Here is a 20,858-nt window from a genome sequence, read left to right on the forward strand (position 1 = left end):
CGGGACGTTCTTGAGTTACGCTTAGCAAAACATTTAGCGATTTAGATTACTCACATAGATATTATATTTTACATTATCGTTAGTTGTAATGATTTTCAAACTTTTGAAAGCAAATGTACACATATAGAAATATTAATGCGAGAATTAGATTTTCGGATATTTATAAACTATAAAATTATAAATCGTATTTATCTTTGCTAGAGTCAATCTTCTAGATTCAGAGTAATTTACCGGGCAAGAAAGCAATTAAAATTTATTTTTGGGAACAGAAAACGCTTTGTAACTGAAGACATAATAAACATAACTTTAAACGTAAACGTAAATATATCATATCAATCGTCACAACAACAAATGAACTAAATAAGATGAAAGAAATGAAATTTTACTTACTGATACTAGAGAACCAAATACAACTTTGTTTCTATATACAAAACGATGCGTTTTCTGAATATAGAAACCGCACATACAACGAATACAGCACCTTGTATAGAGATTATCTATTTCTATTACTATTAGAGTAGTAAGGTTCGCTCCACTATAGGAAGTAGAGTTTTTGGCAAGTGAATACTAAAGGTGTTAATATAAACAAAACAATTCGTTGATAATAAAAACGATTGAGAGCAAAACGAAACGTTTCCTTGACAAAGAAACTGGATGTAAGTTATCAATAACAGCGATAAAACCTTATATTGAGAGTAGTAAGGTACAGTTAGTATCCATTATAGGAAGTACAGCTTATCTGCAAGTGCCTCATTGGGCTGAGAACGTACACTCTGCCCCACAAGTGAAGCTAACTTGTGAGCATACTGGCAAGGTGCCGGTACTCTTACAGTGCCCGGCCAGTTGTAGTACAAATGACACAACTTATATGTCAGTCGTTGGCATTGGTCCGGAGTCATACCGCTATCATCATAGACTACTACATAGTGGGTGGGAGTCACCGTGCCTTGGTTCACCTTCTGAGATACGATTAAGAAATCGTACCTGAAAAATAAGATATTAGTTAGAAATTTATATGTATATGTATTATGTTTGTGATTTTTTTTTTTTTACTGGAATTATTTGTTATCATTGATTGTAAACTTGTATTTTTAAATAACGTAACATAAGTCAACTAGGTATTCATAGCATACATTTCAACACCAACAATTTATACTCCGCCAATGTATGTTACACCTGAATTGCTTTGAATTGTACAGCCAAACTGAATTTTTCATAAGGTGGTTTTTTATGTGAACTTGATAAATGTGTTTTTATATGTACTTACAAAAATAAATTATGAAATAGCAATGTATAAATTAAATATTAAAGATACCAAATCTCAAACAAGTTTCTTAATTAATATAAAAGGTATCACGTTTTCCCTTTTATAAGCAAGTAAAAATAATTAAAAAAATCAGTGAAGATTTTCCTAGTCCTCAAAAAATATTTCGTTTAGGAAAATATCAATCTGATAAAAACCGTCCGTTAAAGGTTTGTTTTGATTCTCATGAAACAGTCAAGTCAATTTTGCGTGCCAAAAATAAAGTAAGTACGGAATCTATTACGATTTATTCTGATCAAACACCTCAACAACGAAAATACATATATCATCTTAAGGAAGAACTTAAAAAGCAAATTGATAACGGCAAAAAAAATCTAACGATTAAATTTATTAAAAATGTGCCTAGGATTGTTGAGATGTCCCCAAAAAACTAAAATATGCGAATGAAAAAGTTTCTAGTAAGCAAATTGTAAACCCAGATAATAATGATACTACTTATGAACATGTCAATGATTACGAAAAACTAACTAAGTCAAAAAAATCACTGAAATTTTTCTATGCAAATATACGAAGTATTGTTAAACGTGGAAAATTTGACGAATTGAAATGTATAGTGAACGGCTTTGATTTTGATTTTATCGTTCTAACCGAAACTTGGTTGAAGTCTGAAGATGAAGCAGCCCGTTTTCAAATAACTGGATATACACACTATTACAATTTCAGAAGAGCTACAAAAGGGGGTGGTGTATCGATTTTCGCTCACAATAAACTTAAACACAGCCAAATGGAAGAAGTGTGTTTGAACGACAACCACTACCTATGGATTTATATTGAAAATTATTCCTTGAACGTTGGTGTTATTTACAGAAAACCTGAATCTACTAATCTTAATTCCTTTTTGGATAACTACTCTCAGCAACTACACAAAAGACGAAGGACTATAGTTTTTGGGGATTTCAACATTAACCTACTGAGATCAGATCGTCAAGTCGTTTTGTACAAACAAATGCTACAAGAAGCTGGTTACAGGTTTCTAAACAGTATAACTGAAAATTTCTGTACTCGAGAAACTTCTAAAGTGAAAACCATCATAGATCACGTATGTTCTAATTTGAAAGAAACGCAATTCCATTTTTCTCTTATAGATTCGTCCATGTCCGATCACAAACAAATTTATGTAGAAATTAAAAAATATTTGTCACCTAAGCCGCAGAAAATAAATTACAAAGCTATTGATTATACGAGGTTATATAAAAACATCGCTGATAGCAGTATCAGCAACGAACCAAACTTATTGTACATCTCATTTGAAAAAAAGCTGATGAGTTGTATTCGTGACAGTATAGTAAATAAAAGCAAAAAATTAAATCCACCAAGACAAGATTGGATAAACCAAACAATTATCGAGGATATCCGTATGAGAAATAACCTTTGGACACAACATAAAAATAACCCCAGTGATATTACTAAAAAAGAATTTAACAAAAAAAGAAATGAGGTATCTGAAAATATACAAAAATTAAAAAGTGCATACTATTTGAAATCCTTTACGGCCTGTGTGAAAAAACCAAAAAAGATGTGGGACCTAATAAACAACTTGTCAGTCAACAAAGTAAAAATTCACTCGTCGACGAATACACTTTTAACTGAAAATGGACTTATAACAGACTCTAAAAAGATTTGTGACTATTTTAACAACTTTTTTTGTAATATTGGATCTAATTTAGCAAAACAAATTCCATTAAGATATCATAACGAAAATGTTTACGTAACGGATATACGCGCAACTGGATCGAACGAACAAAGACTAAACAATTTTGAATTTGCAGATACTAAAGAAGTTGCGAATATCATTAGTAGCTTAAAAAATAACGTAAGTGCAGGTATTGACTGTGTTAATGTAAAATCCATAAAATGTATAAAATCTTTAATATTAGATGTACTTACTATCTGTATAAACAAATGCTTAGATGAAGGAATTTTCCCCGATACTCTAAAAATAGCTAAAGTTACTCCTATCTATAAATCAGGCAACAAGTCAGATCCAGGTAATTATCGTCCCATATCAGTACTTCCTGTTTTGTCCAAAGTTTTTGAAAAAATAATATATATGCGACTAGAATCTTTTCTAAATTCACAAAATTTCTTTTATGATAAACAGTACGGGTTTCGACCAAGACGTAACACTTTATCAGCAACTATAGACGTTGTAACAAAGATTAAACTGAATATCGATAGGAAGCAGGTAGCATTGGGAATATTTATTGACCTGAAAAAGGCGTTCGATACTGTGAGCCACGAAATTCTTTTGAAAAAGCTACAATCTATTGGCATCGCGGGATCAGTGCTTAAAATGATAAAATCCTATCTTACAAATAGATATCAGGTAGTTAAGATGGGAGAGACACAGAGTGATCCACGAGTCATTACTTGCGGCGTTCCCCAAGGCTCGATTTTGGGTCCTTTGCTCTTTCTTATATATATAAACAATATCCATACTTTAAATCTTCGCGGCGATATCTCGTTATATGCAGATGATACTAGCTTATTTTACTATGGAAATAACTTAGAAACTATTGTAAAGGATGCTCAGGACGATTTGGATATCTTGAATATTTGGTTCCAATCTAACTTGCTTACAGTAAACATCTCAAAAACTAAATATATCGTATTTGCTCCAAAAAATAAAAAAATATCTCAAAAGGTATCGTTAACAATAAATAATCAAGAAATAACAAAAGTTGACCAGGAAAAATATTTAGGATTAATATTGGATAGTAAATTGACATGGAAACCACATATCCATAAAATAAAATCTAAATTAACTTCTTTAATGGGAGCTATAAAAAGCATCGTCCGATGTTTGCCACATGATGTACGTTACATTATATATAATTCTCTTATTAAGCCACAGATAGATTATTTGGTTGAAATCTGGGGCTCCGCGGCAAAAACAAATTTAGAGCCTTTACAAGTAGCACAAAATAAATTAATAAAAATTTTATTTAAATATAATTTCTTCACCTCCAACCAAAAAATTTACAAGGAAACTGGTCTTATGAATGTTCATCAAACTTATGTTTATTATAATTGCTTATTGATACGTAAAATATTAAACAAGGATTTACACTCTAAAATAACTTTTACAAAAAAACAAGAAATACAAAAAATGAAACTAAGATCTGCCAATGATATTATACTCTACAAACCACGCACTAACTATGGGAAGAGATGTGTAATGTTCGAAGGTACCCAACTGTACAATAAACTGCCAAACGACGTTAAGGGAGCTAAATCGCTTTTTACTTTCAAGAAATTACTCAAAAGTTATGTAAAAAATCGAATAGTATAGTCAGGATCAACTAAGCACTAATATTTCAATTTCATAACAATTAAACTACATGAATGTCATTAAATTAAAACTAAACTACGGTTAATGGAATTTAGCAAGAAAAAAAAAACATAATAATAATAGCATATTTTTTTTGTTACTTATAATAAAAAAAAAAAAAAAAATACTAAAATTATATACATATAATAAAGAAAAAAAAATCATACGTTTTCACTTTAAAAAAAAAATGAATAAATAAATTAACAAATAAATAAAAATAAATACGTGTACTAATTTTTACTATAATATAATGAAACATAAAATAACACCTTAACAATGACACTTCCAGTTGCGCATATTCTGTTAACTTGTGTATATATGTTTTAAGCCTACCCTACATACTGTTAATTTCTTGTCTCGACTATAAATTGTTAATATATTGTGATGCGATGTACCCAACATGTAATATTTTTGTTAAATTTTAGTGTTTGTAATTTCTCATGTAAGTGAATTGTATTCTTTTGAGAAATAAACGATCTTTAACCTTATAAGCGTCTATTGTAAAGTTTACTTTTATGAGTTAGCTTAGTATAAATTGCTGGTGTTGATTTAATGGTAATCTTTTGGAAATAAAAAAATATTACTATACAAAACTTTCGTATTCGTATTCATATTACTAATGAAAATTTAACCCACTTATTACTATGATACAAAAAAAAATGCATTTAATATATAATGTAAAGGTACAATAATAGTCAAGCACGTGCTTGAGAGCAGTGTTTTTTGGCTATGATCTTCTGGAAGGTTGAGTTACTGCTATTTTGTTGAGTTACTGTTATTTTAAAATTATAATTTAAATTTATAACGTAAACTTACCAATCTCGCCTAGTAATAGCGTGATCGACGACTGTTCCTGGCATGGGATTACCCAAGTCTCTCCCAGTCTTCAAGAATATTCGTGTATTTATTCTCTTTTGAACAACTACATATGTTAGTGTCGGTTTGTACGTTTCTCCAACTAGAGAGAAGCTAATCTTCATTTGTGGTATCTCATAGTCTTGCACGAGCTTTAGCTGACCGTCTCCAACACCGTCTCTGTGTAAGAAAATATGAAATAAGCTTCGCGGGTTTGTCGATAAATTACGTCTTCATTCAAACTTAATCTGTATGTATCTAAGGTGTGGTAAGGTTATTTAAGTTATTCTGTTACTAGGGAGTTCACACAAATTCGCTTTGACAGATGCTTAATAAATGCAAAGTAATCAACTAATGTAAAAAAATATAAACTACATGCAGGTAAAGATGCGTGTATAATTTACCACTATATGTCAAATATACCTGTAAATAATGATCCGATCGGGTAATCTGCCATTTACTCTTAAATAATGCTTCAGCGAGTCCACAAGGCAAGACTTGAGACTGTCGACAATTTCCTGGCCCCGTTCTTGGAACACGGCCTTTGAGTACCAGTGGGTCATAGATTGATTGTACGATGCTATGAAAGCTGAAATATTTAAAGTTTTATATTAAATTCCTGGAAAACTAAGCTTGAACAGCAAATCATTTCTCGCCAAGAGATGACGCCATAAATTAAAGGCTCCAACATTATAAAGTTTATCTTAAATAATTTTTCCTGACTTATTTACTACTAACTAATTTATGCAATCAAATAAGATGTACTGAACCTATTACGATAAAACTTAAATATTAGTTGATGATAGCTGGTGGTCCACAACAAAACATAGGCAAACATAAATATCACACTAGTGGTCACAGCAAATCATTGTATGCAGTAGTGTACGTATGTTAACCTGACAAAATTTTATCCTAGTCTGTCAAATGAGTAACTGCAGTTTTTTTTTTAATATAACCATATTAAAAAAAACTGATCTTTTATGCAGAATCTACATTCGAAATCTGTGGTAGCTTCTCTAATAACTAACTAATTAAACTGTTTAATTTATAAAATGACGATTCGAGGAATGAAGGTGATCTTGAAGCTTATTTGAATTTAGTAATAATTTAGTAATTTTTTATTTATTTTTGAACTATGTAAAACAATGTCCAGCAGTGGACGTCAAGTCTGATGGATGGATGGAATAAAAAATATACTTACAGCAAACACTATTACTTTTCCTGCTAGCGTCGTGATATGAATCAATACCAATGACCATGGCTGTCTTTAACGGTATACTGATGTTCCATAAAGTACCTCCAAGTTTACAATTAATTTGTAACAGAATCTTTTGAGTTATTGATCGTATTTTCTGGCTGTTCATAAGTGTTCTAGCATTGATAACCTGATAAATATCCAGTTTTATTAGTTAAGACCAATTTTAATTAATGTTGATATTGAACAAAATAAATTTTTGCAACTGTAGCTTTATTAGTCCATTACAATAAGATGAATTTGAATGATATCGTTTTTTTAAATATGAATAATAATTAACAAAATTAATTTTAGTAATATTTACCTGAGACGGCACCGGGTTATCGGCACAGCAGATCTTTTTAATAGCAGCATAACGATCATCTCTCATAGTGGGGGCGATTGCGACGACTAACTGTAGTTGAGATGTGATACATTTTCTAAGGGCCATAACATATGTGTCCGTACGATCATTGGGCAAACGGACTAAGTCTGGTTTGGATACACTTATACCCATTGGACCACTACACCGTTTTATTGTTTCAATGAAATCCTGAAAGAAAATAAATATACCTACATTTAATATAATTAAATAATGTCATATCTTAATTAGAATCTATACTAATAATATAAAGAAAGCTGCAGTTTGTTTACTGGTATATGCCAATTTCAGAAAGTATCAATTCAAAATAAAAAATTATTTTAATGTTAGATAGCCTATTTATCATTCTCGGTGTACAGTAAAGAGTTTTTATTATTAATAAAGCCATTAATTCCAATTCCCTAGTATATTTTATACAAGATTGTTTTTAGAAAAATACAATCACTAACCGTTGCAACCTGTTTATCCCTATCTGTATATAGTACGACCCATCTTATTATATCGACGGCTTGCATCACGGGATTTCTAGTGCAATCTGCATTCCAATCGGCATTGGGCTTTCCTGGTACTTTAGCATCATTGCCAAAATACAATGTTTCCGGTGGTAATGTCCTGGCTGTAATATTTATTGTCTCTGGGGCTATACTTAAACCCCATCCTTTGAGACGATTTCTGGCCGTCTCATTGTTAAGTACATTTTCGATATACTGTAAATAGTTAAATATTAATTATATTAACACAATTTCTTTGTTTATGATTTAACTAGCATTTAATAGAAAGTATGTTACTTCTAATATCTCCAAGAATATGTGTACAAAGTTTCATGATGATTGGTTAAGTAGTTCATGTGAAAACGTAACAAACAAGATTACATTCACATTTATAATATTATAAGGGATTATAGATAACTTATTTTCAACTTTAAGATATAACATCACAAAATTCCCTATTAAATAACAGTTTTTTATCAAATCGCCTTGATTCGATGACTGTTGATTTATTGTTCAGATAAATAAATTTTCACTAAAAATGTAATATTAGCAGTTTGTAATATTTTTAGACTATGAATACCTTTTTAAAAGCTGCATGTCGTTGGTTTGGAGTTACACGAGTGTAAGTGGCCACATCTTTCATAAGCCTAAAGTTGCTTCTCTGATCGTCAGTCAACCCTGTGAGTTGACACAGTTCTGGTACTAGGCATATCAAGAAGTCTGTAGGTTTTTCTGAACCCGGCATACGTTTTGTATCTCTGAAAAGTTAAATGCTTAATTTCTAAAAGGATTACATTTTTGAATTGACAATGGTTGAGTTTTTTAATAACTTTTTTTGAAAGAATCGGAATTCGGTAGTAAGAACAATATAACAATTCGAAATTACTCACAGAAATGTACTTGATTAGAGTATATTTAGAATTTTACGTTTTTTTTATCAGATTTTTAATTTTATTCTTAATATTCTTTCAAGAAATTTTAAGGAACATGCCTAGGTTTATTCTAAGAGGTCATTTTAAAAAGGTAATGTCTTTCTTATCTAAATAGACCCTACATCCCACCTCTATTTTAAGATGCATACATCTTTATAACACACACAGTTTAATGCATTCTAGATATGTTTTACTGACTGTTACTAACTTGTTTTGTATGCCAATTAACAACAAAAATATAGATGTTAGTCTCCCATAAATTATTATAAAACATACCTTGATATAAGCATTGGTTGCTCAGTATCCATAATATCAATCCCGTAGTTCTTCTTATAATAATCCATATAGCTAATTTGAACTACTTGTCCCTTTTCATTCTTTTCAAACGTTGACAATGGATTCATTGTGTCATCAATACTATCTACTCTGTAAATAACATTAAATGTACAAACAACATTTATGTGTTGTCCGCTTGTAATATAATGGTCGACACCAGCAATTTATACTATGCGAACTCGAATTTCGATAACTTGGTTTTTTTTTAATGCAAACTTGATCAAACGTAACTTATATGTAATAAAAAAAATTGTGAAATTGCAATGAATAAATAAGCCTCTATAGTAAAGTGCACTTTTATGAGCTAGCTTAGTATGAATTGCTGGCGGCGTTGTTTGTTATCAAACAAAAAAAAACTTAATTCAATTTACATCCACAATTATAGTTCTATTTTTTATTTTTTAAGATATTTTTTTTTTGTCTGCCTGCCTGCCTGCCTCTATCACTAGGTAGGTTTAGGTAGATTAAATAAAATAAAATAAAAAACGAATACAAAACTGTTTTGACGTTATAATATACATTATATAATATACATAAGAATCCATGAAATAATTTAGAATTTAAGTTAATGTGCTTGCCATCTTATAAACTTTAATCTAATGTATATATAAAATTAATGTATAAGATATATATTTCCTGGCATCTATTATTGTATAATAAATAATTCCTCGAAGGGAATGGTGCTGATAGCCGAAATACAGGCTATGCCTAGTTCGATTACAGATGCTAATCTCATTACTTTTGATATTGTTGCCACATTATTATTGTAATATAATTCTAAGTTTGTAAAATTAAGATATTTATTTATTATTATGCGTTGATGGATATCAGAGCAGTATATAGGCTACTAAAATAATAAAATCAATATTTACCTAAAAAGTTTTTTATTATAAGTAGTCATAACCGAACTTCCTATTAGCTTATTGGATAAAGCTTTTTTCCAATTAGAACCTTCAGCTTTAAGGGTCTCTTTAATAAGGGATAGCACTGATTGTGTCCTTAGAACTCTATGAGTAGTATCTAAAGTCAACATGAGACCACCTTCATATTCGTCTACCGCTGTTACATATCTGTAATAGAATAATTAATTTAGTTGAAAACCACTATGGAGACATTGTTGTATGGATAACTTTTTAATTAATTAAACTTATACATTAAAGCACCATAGACACTACAACACGGCAACCTCCATAGATCCCAGACATTGCCTCAAAAGCAAATAAATATATAAAAATACTAGCATTATTAATAATATTTATTAAAATGTTTATAGATATTATTTTTACAATAAAATTAAGTTATCTTTGCATGCAAATTTTGACATTTGTCATGGTCTGGGCGATTTTGATTGTTATACTTCTGAATCCTCGCTAAGTGATAAGACTGGATATGGAAGCAGTTGAGTATCAAGCTATACAAGGTTTGTGGTTTATATTTTAAAATTTTAAAGTGAGTTAGCATTGCTACTGCTAATGTAGGGTTATCAAATCAATTTTTAATTTTTTATCTTTTCAGGTTCAGCTTTTATACATGAGAATATATGAATTATTTTATAGATTAAACATTACCCTGGCCAAACTTCCAACTTATACTGCGGTATCTGTATAGCAGAGTGTTCGTTAAAATGTTGTCGTCCAAAGCGAACTAGCTCTAAATCCTTCATAATTTGCTTGAAAAGTATGTTGTATATATGTATCATTTCACTCAGACGACGTGTCCGACGGAAGAGTATCTGAAATTAAACAGAAAATACATATACAATGATAATATTAAAAAAAGCTATGAAAATACATTACACAGTGGAAAACAATATAAAATATATACATACTTCTTTTATTTTAATGGTACTGTACTGTTTCTTGGTCAATACATTGACTAAAAAATGGTTAAAATCATTTGGTAATTTAACTTTATCTGGACATATAGAGAAACCATAAAAATATGAAAAAATTATAAAAAAGTTTTTACTTACTCTAATATTAACTTTACTATTGTCAAACGGGTTAGTTGATACTAAATTAAGCGCTTCTTCTGGTAGCATATGTGGCACATACAATGTTGTACCATCAAACGTTTTCTCTTTGAAGAAGTGACTGTGCTCTGTAAAACAATCCTTATTATAAAAAACTCCAATTATAACTATTGAGTTTGAAATATAATAATATAAACCTCTTGGCCTATACTATATTAGTTAAAATAATAACAAATTTATAAAGATATAATATAAACCTTTAGGCCTATACTATAATAATAATAATAATAATAATACTCTTTACTGTACACCATTAAAAGAAACAACAGAGAAAAAAAAAACATAAAATGAAAGATGTACAAAGGCAGTCTTATCGCTGAAAGAGCGATCTCTTCCAGGCAACCTTTGGGTATAGGACACGAAATAGAAACTGCAATTAGGAAGTAAACAAACGATTGGTGTGCGAATTAGAATACTCGAACAAAGTACTAATAGACAATATATAATAATAATAAACATACATAACACTTACATATATAAAATACACATATAATATATATATATATATATATATATATATATATATACATATACTATATTAGTTAAAATAATAACATAAATTAATAAATTTTAGTAATCATAAGATGACTAGAAAAAAGTAGCCTAATGTGTTATTCTGGATTCCCGGGCATCTATCTATCTAGTTTTTGCGTGAAAGTATTATTGTTGTAATGATTTAGTGGGCTTTGAATAGTTTTACAATTAATTTTAAATTAAAGATATAATCTTACATAATTCTAAACATTAAACCATTTTACGAAAAAAAATTATATTTTACATTATATAATAAATCGTCTTACCATTCAACAGTTTAAATCGTAAATGTTTATAATCCTGGTCCGGATCATATCTGACTTCATATTCGAAAACATTGTTCTCTTCAAAGTTTAAATAAATGAAATTAGCCGTTACTTCACAGGGAGTGCCAGTTTCACCTTTCTTAACTACCGGTGGAGTCTCTTTCACTTCTCTCTAAGATATTAATTATACATTTCACATAAAATTGATATATTTTTATTATATATCAATCAATAGATAAGTTATGAAGTAAATTTAATTTTTAACAAATGTTTAACAGCCAATACCAAAACCTTTGCTTTACTTATCACAAAGCAACATCAAACTATAATGTAAATAATAAGTAAATTGATAAAGCAAATGGAAAAATCTTATTGACTTTCTATATAAGCAATATTTGACAAATAAACAATCACTTACAAAATATTTATTTTTCCCTGCTAATGTAGTCTGATCAGTTGATAAAGTTGAAGAAGACATTTTCTTTGACAAATCGTCAACAGTTTTATCAACATTGACAGGTGCTTGTTTTGCAGATTGCGAGCCTTTCCTATAACAATACATTGTCATGAAATTTCATAAGAAATAACTTGTGCAGAATTGGAACCAAACTTGTACTCCACTGTAACTCCAAATAAAGCGTAAATACTCTGATATTGGCAAATCCACAAGGGAGCCATTTCAAGAATAAGAATAAGAAGAATAGGTACTATGTATTAAGATTAACTAACTTACACAAGATACAAATAATAATTATTCATTAAGGTATGTAAGTAGTAGTAAGGTAGCATTAAACACAAATCTTTTAGTGTTCAGAATTTCTTATACAAAAAAATCTAAATTGAAAGTCTAAAAGCTAGACCAGATTTAATAATTTAGATTAAACCTGCATTATGAAAATATTTATGATTTATAACAATAATTCTTTTAAAAGAAATTTAATGAAATATTACTAATAAATTAACAAAAGAATTTAAATTATTATTAATTTAGATTTTATTTACAGTATTTTTTCTAAGCTAGTAGCATTTGTTTATACTGATAGTTTAAGTTATTTGAATTTTTACCCTATTTAACAGCAATATCGATAAATCTTTTTATAATTGGATTATATTGGGAAATAATAAAGCATGTTATCTTTTTCTTAAGTTTTATACTTACAAAGTTTTAAAAAGTTCAAAGCCACGTCCAGCACCCCTACCCGTAGGTGCGCTTGGACTTACATCTGATGCTGGGCTAAATGTTGGTTCTAAAATAAAATCATAACATATGTAAATATCACAAAATGCAATTCGATAATATAGAATGTTATCAAAACAAAATTACTAAAATATACTTAAAATTAGCATACCTGGTTATTATTAAAAAAAAACTCTTTTTGAAAATAACATAACAATGCAGTGCATATACGAGACATTATTTATATACTTCATAATTATGATTAATGCACTTAAGCTCCGATCCTTCTAATAAGTGGAGAAAGATGCCTATGGCCAGTAGTGAGAAGTTAAATGCTGACTCAATCAATCATACACTTAATATATATATAAGTATGATATAAGTACAAAATTTCTAACAAGATGGATTAATATTTTAGGAATAATAGGTATAAGTAAACACTGATTTATTCAATGTTTTTTGTGCTGTCTGGAAAATAATTATTACGCTTCAGCCTGCAATATCCTACTACTGGCCATAGGCCTCTTTCCCCATGTAGGAGAAGGATCAGAGCTTAATCCACCACGCTGTTCCATTGCGAGTTGACAGATATATTCCCTACTATGAGCAACGATCGCTATCGGGTGAACATGATAACAACCGGGACCGACGGCTTAACGTGCTCTCCGAGGCACGGTGGGGAGACCCACAAAAACTGCACAAACACCCAGACCCCGGCAAACACCTGTATGGCCAATACAAATGTTTGTCATGTGCGGCGATCGACCCGCAACCGCCAGCGCAACAGGTACAACCCATGGCTGTGGCCGTTGCGCCAAAGACAAACAAAATTATCACAGGTTCTAAAATGTTATTTAAAATATAGTAGATAACTGACCTCCAGGCTTCTGCTGCATTTTCGAAAGTAACATAGCTGCCATTTTTCCTCGCCCCCCGACACTTGTACTTGCTTGTGCCTGATAACAATATAATTTTAACAGTAAAACTATCGTTATTTATTTATACAAAAATATGATATCTTTTATAATTTGTAAATCTTCAACATTTTTATGACATTTGCGTCTAGTTCTGCCAGGAGGGTTTTACCAATGTCATATACTAGGAAAGTTCAAGTCAGACATGACATAAGATAATTGTTGTAAATCCAAACTTTTCTAATTTTGCTTAATGGTTGTTCATCATCATCATCATCATCATCATCATTCCAGCCTATTGCAGGCCACTGCTGGACATAGGCCTCCACTAGTTCGCGCCAAAAATGGCGTGATCTCATGTGTGTTACCCATAGTCACCACGCTGGGCATGTGGGTTGGTGACCGCAGGGCTGGCTTTGTCGCACCTAAGACGCTGCTGACTGTCTTCGGAGTTAATGGTTGTTGGTGTACCTTATTTAAGACATTAAGGAAATTATAGACAATTGCCCCTAATAATGGTGTATGTCCGTTGTAATCAATCTTTTTACCAAAAAGGTGGCAAATTGTCCTCCTATTGAGATTCCCGGATCATAAGAATTGGTATGTCGTGTACCCAGACATAGACAGTGGCATTTATCCTCAGCCCCCAGTCTGTCAGTCCATGTATAGAGCTCATCTACTTCAGTTAATAATTCCTGACATAGTTTTGGATTATGTGTCAGTATTGCAAGGTTGTCTGCAAGGGCTAAGATGGTCTCGGTGTATTTATTGTTTATTTTAAAACCATAGCCCCATTTTTTCTTATGACTTATTAACTTGTCTATAAGAATATTTATAATTATATTAAAGGCTATTGGTGAAAAGCAGCAGCCTTGGAACAGCCCTACATTATAATGCAATGGTTCTATGTGTTCCTTGTTTGCTGCTTTGGCAAAATTGTAGCTGTGAATAATAAGATGTGATTAAGTAGATAACCACAGTAGGAATGTTATACTACTTCAGAGATCATCAGTTCTTGCTGTATAGAACCAAATGCGTTTTCAAGGTCTATCCAGCAGACTGTTAGTTGCCTCTCATGTGTTCTGGCATCTTTTAAACTTTCCGTTAGTAATGTGTTATATTCTAGGCAACCAGAAATACCGGGCAAGAACTCTTTCTGGTGGTTAGGCCTGAAATATCTATTGCTGACCATAAATTTTTTCATTTTTGTTTGTAGTACACTAAAGAAATTTTTGGAAATTGTATTGGTTAGTGCTATTGGCCTAGTATCTTTGGAGTGGGGACAAAAATTGCTTTGCCAAATGTTGTTGGTATTTGCTTCCTTGATCATATTTCACTAAACATGTTTAAGAGATGTTTACGAACCAATGGACATTTTTTGTACACTATATAAGGAATACCATCAGGGCCTGGAGCTGACTTGGATGTTTTCTTTTTAATTTGACTATTTCATCTAGGGTAGGTACATTATACATCTGTTGGTTGGTCAAGAGAAGCTTCCCTTTCTGTTCTTTGAAAATGTTTTTCGAGTATTGAAAAGGGTTTTTGTCAGTCTTAAGTTAAGTTTTTGTCTAAATGTTTAATTCTGTTGAAATTATTGCAACATTCCTTGAATAAATTTAAGGATTGATCTTAATACCGTAGACAGTTGGTGACTTAGATGGTTATCGCCCATGGCCTTGGTATTTCACAGTTGCTTTTCTAACTATAATTTTAAATATTTGGTGTTTCCCTTGGGCTTTAACTTAACTAAGTCCTACTGAAGTTAAATAAAGCTCCAGTGATGTTCCTGTGGTGAGTAAGTTGACTAGAGGGGTGGATTGGGGGTAGTGTCTGGCGTCTGTCTATAAGCCACGGTAATTGCTTACATTCAGGAGTGCCATAAACTTGTTTGGCGACCTAGTAATATAAAAGAAAAAACTTACAACATTAGAGGCAACACTTGGTGTTGGGGTGCGTTCAGGGGCTGGCTGTTCAGCTTGTGACTGAGTTTCCATCATTTGGGACTTAAGAGCCTTAAGCAAGGCCAAGCCTCGACCTCGACCCTTCCCTGGGTCTGCCATTGTTATCTGCTGCAAAATATATTAACAGATTACATTAATACAATATAAAATAAATGTATCGTTAACCTTACTTTAAGTTTTTTAAACTAGGAATAATAGGAACATTTTAACAGAAAATGTTTAACTATGTAGGTAGTTACTTTTGGAAACAAACTTCGAGTACCCTTGCGTTGTAATATAGGTAGTTGATATGAAAACAAACTGCTGAACGTGCTATTATAGGAAATCTAACTTTAACTTTAATATATAAAATAAATGTTATCATTTGAATACTATTAATTTTAGTATGTTTAAGTCAACTTACTGAACAAATTTAATAAGAAAAGAAATTTGATGAAAGTTTTGCCCCCGATTTTATAACTGAAAATTTATAGGTACCAAATTTACACAGATAAGTACCTATCAAAGAGTATTATAAAGCACAGAGTATAGTAATACTAAAATAGCTAACAAACTTCGCTCAAACAAACATTAGCCATGTGATCTGAAATCGATTAATTGAAGAATCGATTCCTCGGACCAAATAAATCGATTTTTTAAATCGATATCTTGTACTGAACCGATTCAGTGAATCGATATTTGACCGTTGAAAATCGACATTCGATTTTCTCTGTTTTGCTAAAAACCATAAAATTATTTACAATTAGCTGAATATACTCGTAACGGTGATGCCGGTTAAAGGGTTAATTACTCAAAAACTTGCAAAATAGTATTCCTTGTATCCACTTCCTCAGTTAATTCACTATCTACTCTTCATATTTTCCCTTTCTATTTACTACCACTCACTCATTTTTTTCTCTATACATCCTCATCTATATGACAAATATACTCTCAAAAAAAAATACAAATACCAAACAAAAATTTATTTACAAAACAGAATCATTGAAACAGTGATTGATTTCAGTCGGCAGAGCCTTAAGCCCTTTCACTTCTTCTTTTATATCATTAACCGGGACCGCCAAAGTAAATAACTTCTTCTTATTCTTTCTGTACCTGACCGGTTGTTGTATTTGTATTGTATATGGAGTCGGTGTTTTTTACTGGCATTATTATTTCTAATCCTTATAAGTGTTCGAATGCTTCGAGTATACCCGGCCTCGGTTCTGGACTAAGCATTAGATTAAGAACCAACGAATTAAGGGGGTTTTGGGGGGTGGAGGGTGGAGTGTGGAGGGGGAGCTACGGTAGGTAACACTATCACCCTTCGGAAACCAATGGTTATGGAGATATCCATGGTTAAAGTTTTGAGATTAGTAGAAGAATTTAAAGCTATTATAATTCTACCTTCAAGCTCCGCGTCTGACTCCACCTTAGCTCCGGCGCTGCGGAAAGTGCCACTTATGCTCCATTCTGCAGCTTTAACAAGTTATTTTCGAGCAGAAGTACGTAAAAACAATCTCGACTGCAAGATCAACAAACAATACAACTTACATTACTTATGCTCCGTCCCGTAGCTTTCACGCGTTATTTTCACATTTCGCACGTTATTTTCACATTTCACACGTTATTTTAACGTTGACTGAGAGATAGATGCTTTAAAAAATGACGCGCCATTTAGCGTTTCGCTCCAAAGCAATGTAAGCATAAATGCATTGTTTTTGTCTAAATAACTGTAAAAAATCAAAGATCTAAGATCATACAGCCTTATTTCATGTTATTTTTTTCACTTAAATTCATTTTATTTTTTTCTTATTTACTTTTATATACAAAAAGTTATCAATATTTCAGTTCATTTTTAATAATTGTAACTGAATAATTATATGACAGTAAATAAGTACATATAGTAATAATAATTGTGTTTGCAGGCAAACGAAAAAAACTGACTTCAATTATATCGACAAATAATAAAACCTAGGTAGACTAAAAAATATTCATGTACGCATTATCAAGATTACTCCAAAAGTTGCAATCAGATCTCGATAAAATTTAAATGTGACCACATGATAAATATTGGCTTTCGATTAAATAAAAAATCATCAAAAACGGTACACCCAGTAAAAAGTTATATGGATTTCCCTTGATTTCTCTAGAATTCCATCATCAGATCCTAGTTTCCTTATCATAGTACTGCACCCAGGATATCTCCTTTCCAACAAAATAATTATCAAAATCGGTTCGTAAACGACGAAGTTATCCTCGAATATACATTAAAAAATATATATATATATATATGTATATGTATACACGGTGATTTTGTAACCGTTTTAGAAACGAAATATTTTACTTTGGAATCATCTATAGTACCTATAAAAATGGATAAATCAATTGTAATGTTGACTAAAAAAAAGTTTCAATTTTAATATTCATTTTTACTCGATCGACTTGGAAAGTAGTAAGGCACTGATTATTCATTCATTATTTTATATGAATGAAACACGTCCGTGCGCGTTTCGGTTGATAAAAGTATACCTATAGGCGCGAGCTAGCGAGTACTTACGTAGATAGACTCGTTTGTCCTTCATACTTTACACGGGCTTAGGACCGTCAGAAATACCTATTTTATTTAAACTTCTTTTCGATTATTAACCACGATTGTTCTTTTCACAACAAATCAATTTATAAACGGGCCGTAGGTATAAATTTCAGGCGTATTTAAAAATCGGAGCTATCTACAGAATAATAATCTTACATACCTATTAACAGTTTATTTACACTATTTACACTTCTCAGTATCGAAGCAACTGCTCAAAATGGAGTCTGCTGCGTTCAATACACAAACGTACACGTTTAATACAATTGACTTTTAATTTTCTTAATGTGTCTTTATCACTTTTCACTTTATCAAAAGCGTCCACTATCGCAATGCATAAATCATCACAGCTTTCATATTGACGTGTATATTGTGTGTTCCGACCACAAGAATAATACCGGCCTACACGTGTTCACACTGAAACGAACCTGGTGATGGTTTTCTCCAAAGGTTTTCTCGTATCAAGTGGGGGTTAATTAGAGCCCAGTAATGCTCATTGTGCACAGTGTATAGTCCCACTCGAGTAAACAGTGACTCGTCCGTCCAAAGTATGTTGGCGTTTGTATTATTTAACAACCACTGGCAAAAGGCGATTCTTGCCGGTGCGTTGTTTATTACGTGAGCCTTACGAAAATGATACGGGTGTAATCCTTGTGTACGTAATATCTTCCGTACGAAGTTTTGGCTAACATCGAATTCTCTTGCTGCCATCCTTGTCCTCCGCCGGGGATCACGCTCGAAGTACTCAAGAACATCTTCAAACTCCGGTGAATAATAATTTAAATGTCCTTGACCTAGTGTACGCATGAACCGTTATGGTATTACTGACCGACTGAAAGCCGACGGACGCGCGACGCCGACGGTTACAGGTGAGCAATGCCGTAATTGGTCGACTCCGGCGCAACTCGGTAGCTTCGTTTTTATTGGCTAATACGATTTTGTGACGCGATATTAAAACGTATAGTATTTCTATTTTTAGAATGTACCTACCGTGTAGCGCTACTACTGGTTCTCACTTTTTGTCTGTAAACGATATGAATATCGACTTTGATGAAAAAAAAATACATATATTATTAAATTAACGTTATATATAGCTTCTGTTATTGATAAATAATTCAAAATTTTCGTTTCCAAAACGCTTTCAAAATCACCCGGTATATATACGGTCGAATTGAGTAACCCACCCCTTCTTTTTAAGGTCAGTTAAAAATAAAAATATGTTGAAGTGATAAACATAACATGAATTAAATAAAAATAAAAAATTAACCTAACCTATCTAAGCTCAAAATTAGATTAGAGATTATTAGATTTTAATTAGATTTATTAGATTTTAATCTTAAAATTAGATTAGGTCCTTATGAAGAGTTATTAAAAACTATCAATTATGTATATGCAAAATAAAAGAGTTTGTAGTTGGCATAAAAATAAATTTCTCATTTCAGAGAAAAAAGAAAGAAAAGAGAAAGAAGAAGAAGGAGGAGGAGGATAAGAAGGAGAGGGAGAAGAAGGAGGAGAAGGAGGAGAAGGAGGATGAAGAGGAGAAGGTGAAGGAAGAGGAGAAGGAGGAAGAGGAGGAGAAGAAGGAGAAAAAGGAGGAGGAGTGGGAGAAGAAGGAGGAAGAGGGGGAGGGGGAGGAGGAGGATAAAGAGGAGAGAAAGAGGAAAAGAAGAAGAAAAAGGATTTCCCTTTGTGGGATTTTACTTAGTGTATGAAAATAGATTAATGAGCATAATTTTTGGTGTAACTGCTCTAACAGAAGTACATAATGCCAACTACTTGTGTCTATTTTTAATAGATTTCCGCTAGATATTTCCCAATTAAAGAGGTAATATACACGATGGTGGAAGCCCTACAGTGTTGTCCTTTAAAAAGTATGCAAAAAATAGAGCATCTACTTTAATTAGCCAGACTATATTTTCTTAACTTTTTAATATAACAAATATATTTAGAAAATAAATGTCTTCTTTTATACCTGATCTGATACTTTGATATGGTAATAAAAATAATTTTACTATCGAATTCCCTGAACTAAAAATCCCTGATTTGATTGATGAGATCCGAGAAAGTGTTTATTATTGTATTTTTCTTGTTATTCATAAAATGGATTTATATTTAATTTGTAAATACAAACTTGAATATAATCGATTGTTTAGAAATCGATCTTTTGGACTTCGATTTTTCATGAATCGATTCATCAGGTTTACGATACAACTCGATTTAAAATCGGTCTTTTTTGGAAAGTATCGCTAACCCAAGAAGCTTATATAAAACAGAAGCTTCTTGCACCTACCCCACCCCAGCCCGCAAAATAATGATATTTGTAATAAAAAAAATACTAATTGATAGATTTTGAATTGCTCAATTCAACTACGTTGTCCTTTTAAATTGCTCACCTCAAATTATATAAATAAAAAACCAAATTTAAAAAAAAAATCAAATATTTTCAAACTCCTATATCTTTCGATGTATACAATATTTTAAATTGCTCAAAGTGTTAAAAAACTGCTCAAGTTGCAT

At 31.4% G+C, this 20,858-nt stretch overlaps 1 protein-coding gene across 1 annotated transcript; it reads right to left on the reverse strand.

Annotated features, from left to right (window-relative positions):
• Positions 1–657: 657 nt before the first annotated feature.
• LOC123660641 (piwi-like protein Ago3) lies at positions 658–16,295 on the reverse strand. Its single transcript, XM_045595697.1, has 17 exons — positions 16,176–16,295; positions 15,734–15,880; positions 13,772–13,850; positions 12,877–12,964; positions 12,136–12,265; positions 11,718–11,889; positions 10,858–10,985; positions 10,454–10,617; positions 9,758–9,955; positions 8,826–8,975; positions 8,198–8,375; positions 7,576–7,833; positions 7,070–7,297; positions 6,712–6,895; positions 5,934–6,099; positions 5,472–5,690; positions 658–984 (listed from the first exon to the last, which is right to left on the reverse strand). Exons 2-17 carry the CDS (start codon positions 15,869–15,871, stop codon positions 720–722), a joined length of 2,745 nt encoding a protein of 914 aa, XP_045451653.1. The 5' UTR covers positions 15,872–15,880; positions 16,176–16,295; the 3' UTR covers positions 658–719.
• Between the last annotated feature and the right edge of the window lie 4,563 nt (positions 16,296–20,858).

Source organism: Melitaea cinxia, chromosome 15 (assembly GCF_905220565.1).
Source record: "Melitaea cinxia chromosome 15, ilMelCinx1.1, whole genome shotgun sequence".
NCBI lineage: Eukaryota > Metazoa > Arthropoda > Insecta > Lepidoptera > Nymphalidae > Melitaea > Melitaea cinxia.

Excerpts from the sequence above, each read along its gene's own strand:
- LOC123660641 (XM_045595697.1), bottom strand. The coding sequence starts at position 15,871 with ATGGCAGACCCAGGGAAGGGTCGAGGTCGAGGCTTGGCCTTGCTTAAG. Across the intron at positions 10,618-10,857 it reads ATAGTAAAGTTAATATTAGA|ATACTCTTCCGTCGGACACG; the intron begins GTAAGTAAAAAC and ends GTTTAATTTCAG. Across the intron at positions 9,956-10,453 it reads AAGTTGGAAGTTTGGCCAGG|ATATGTAACAGCGGTAGACG; the intron begins GTAATGTTTAAT and ends ATTCTATTACAG.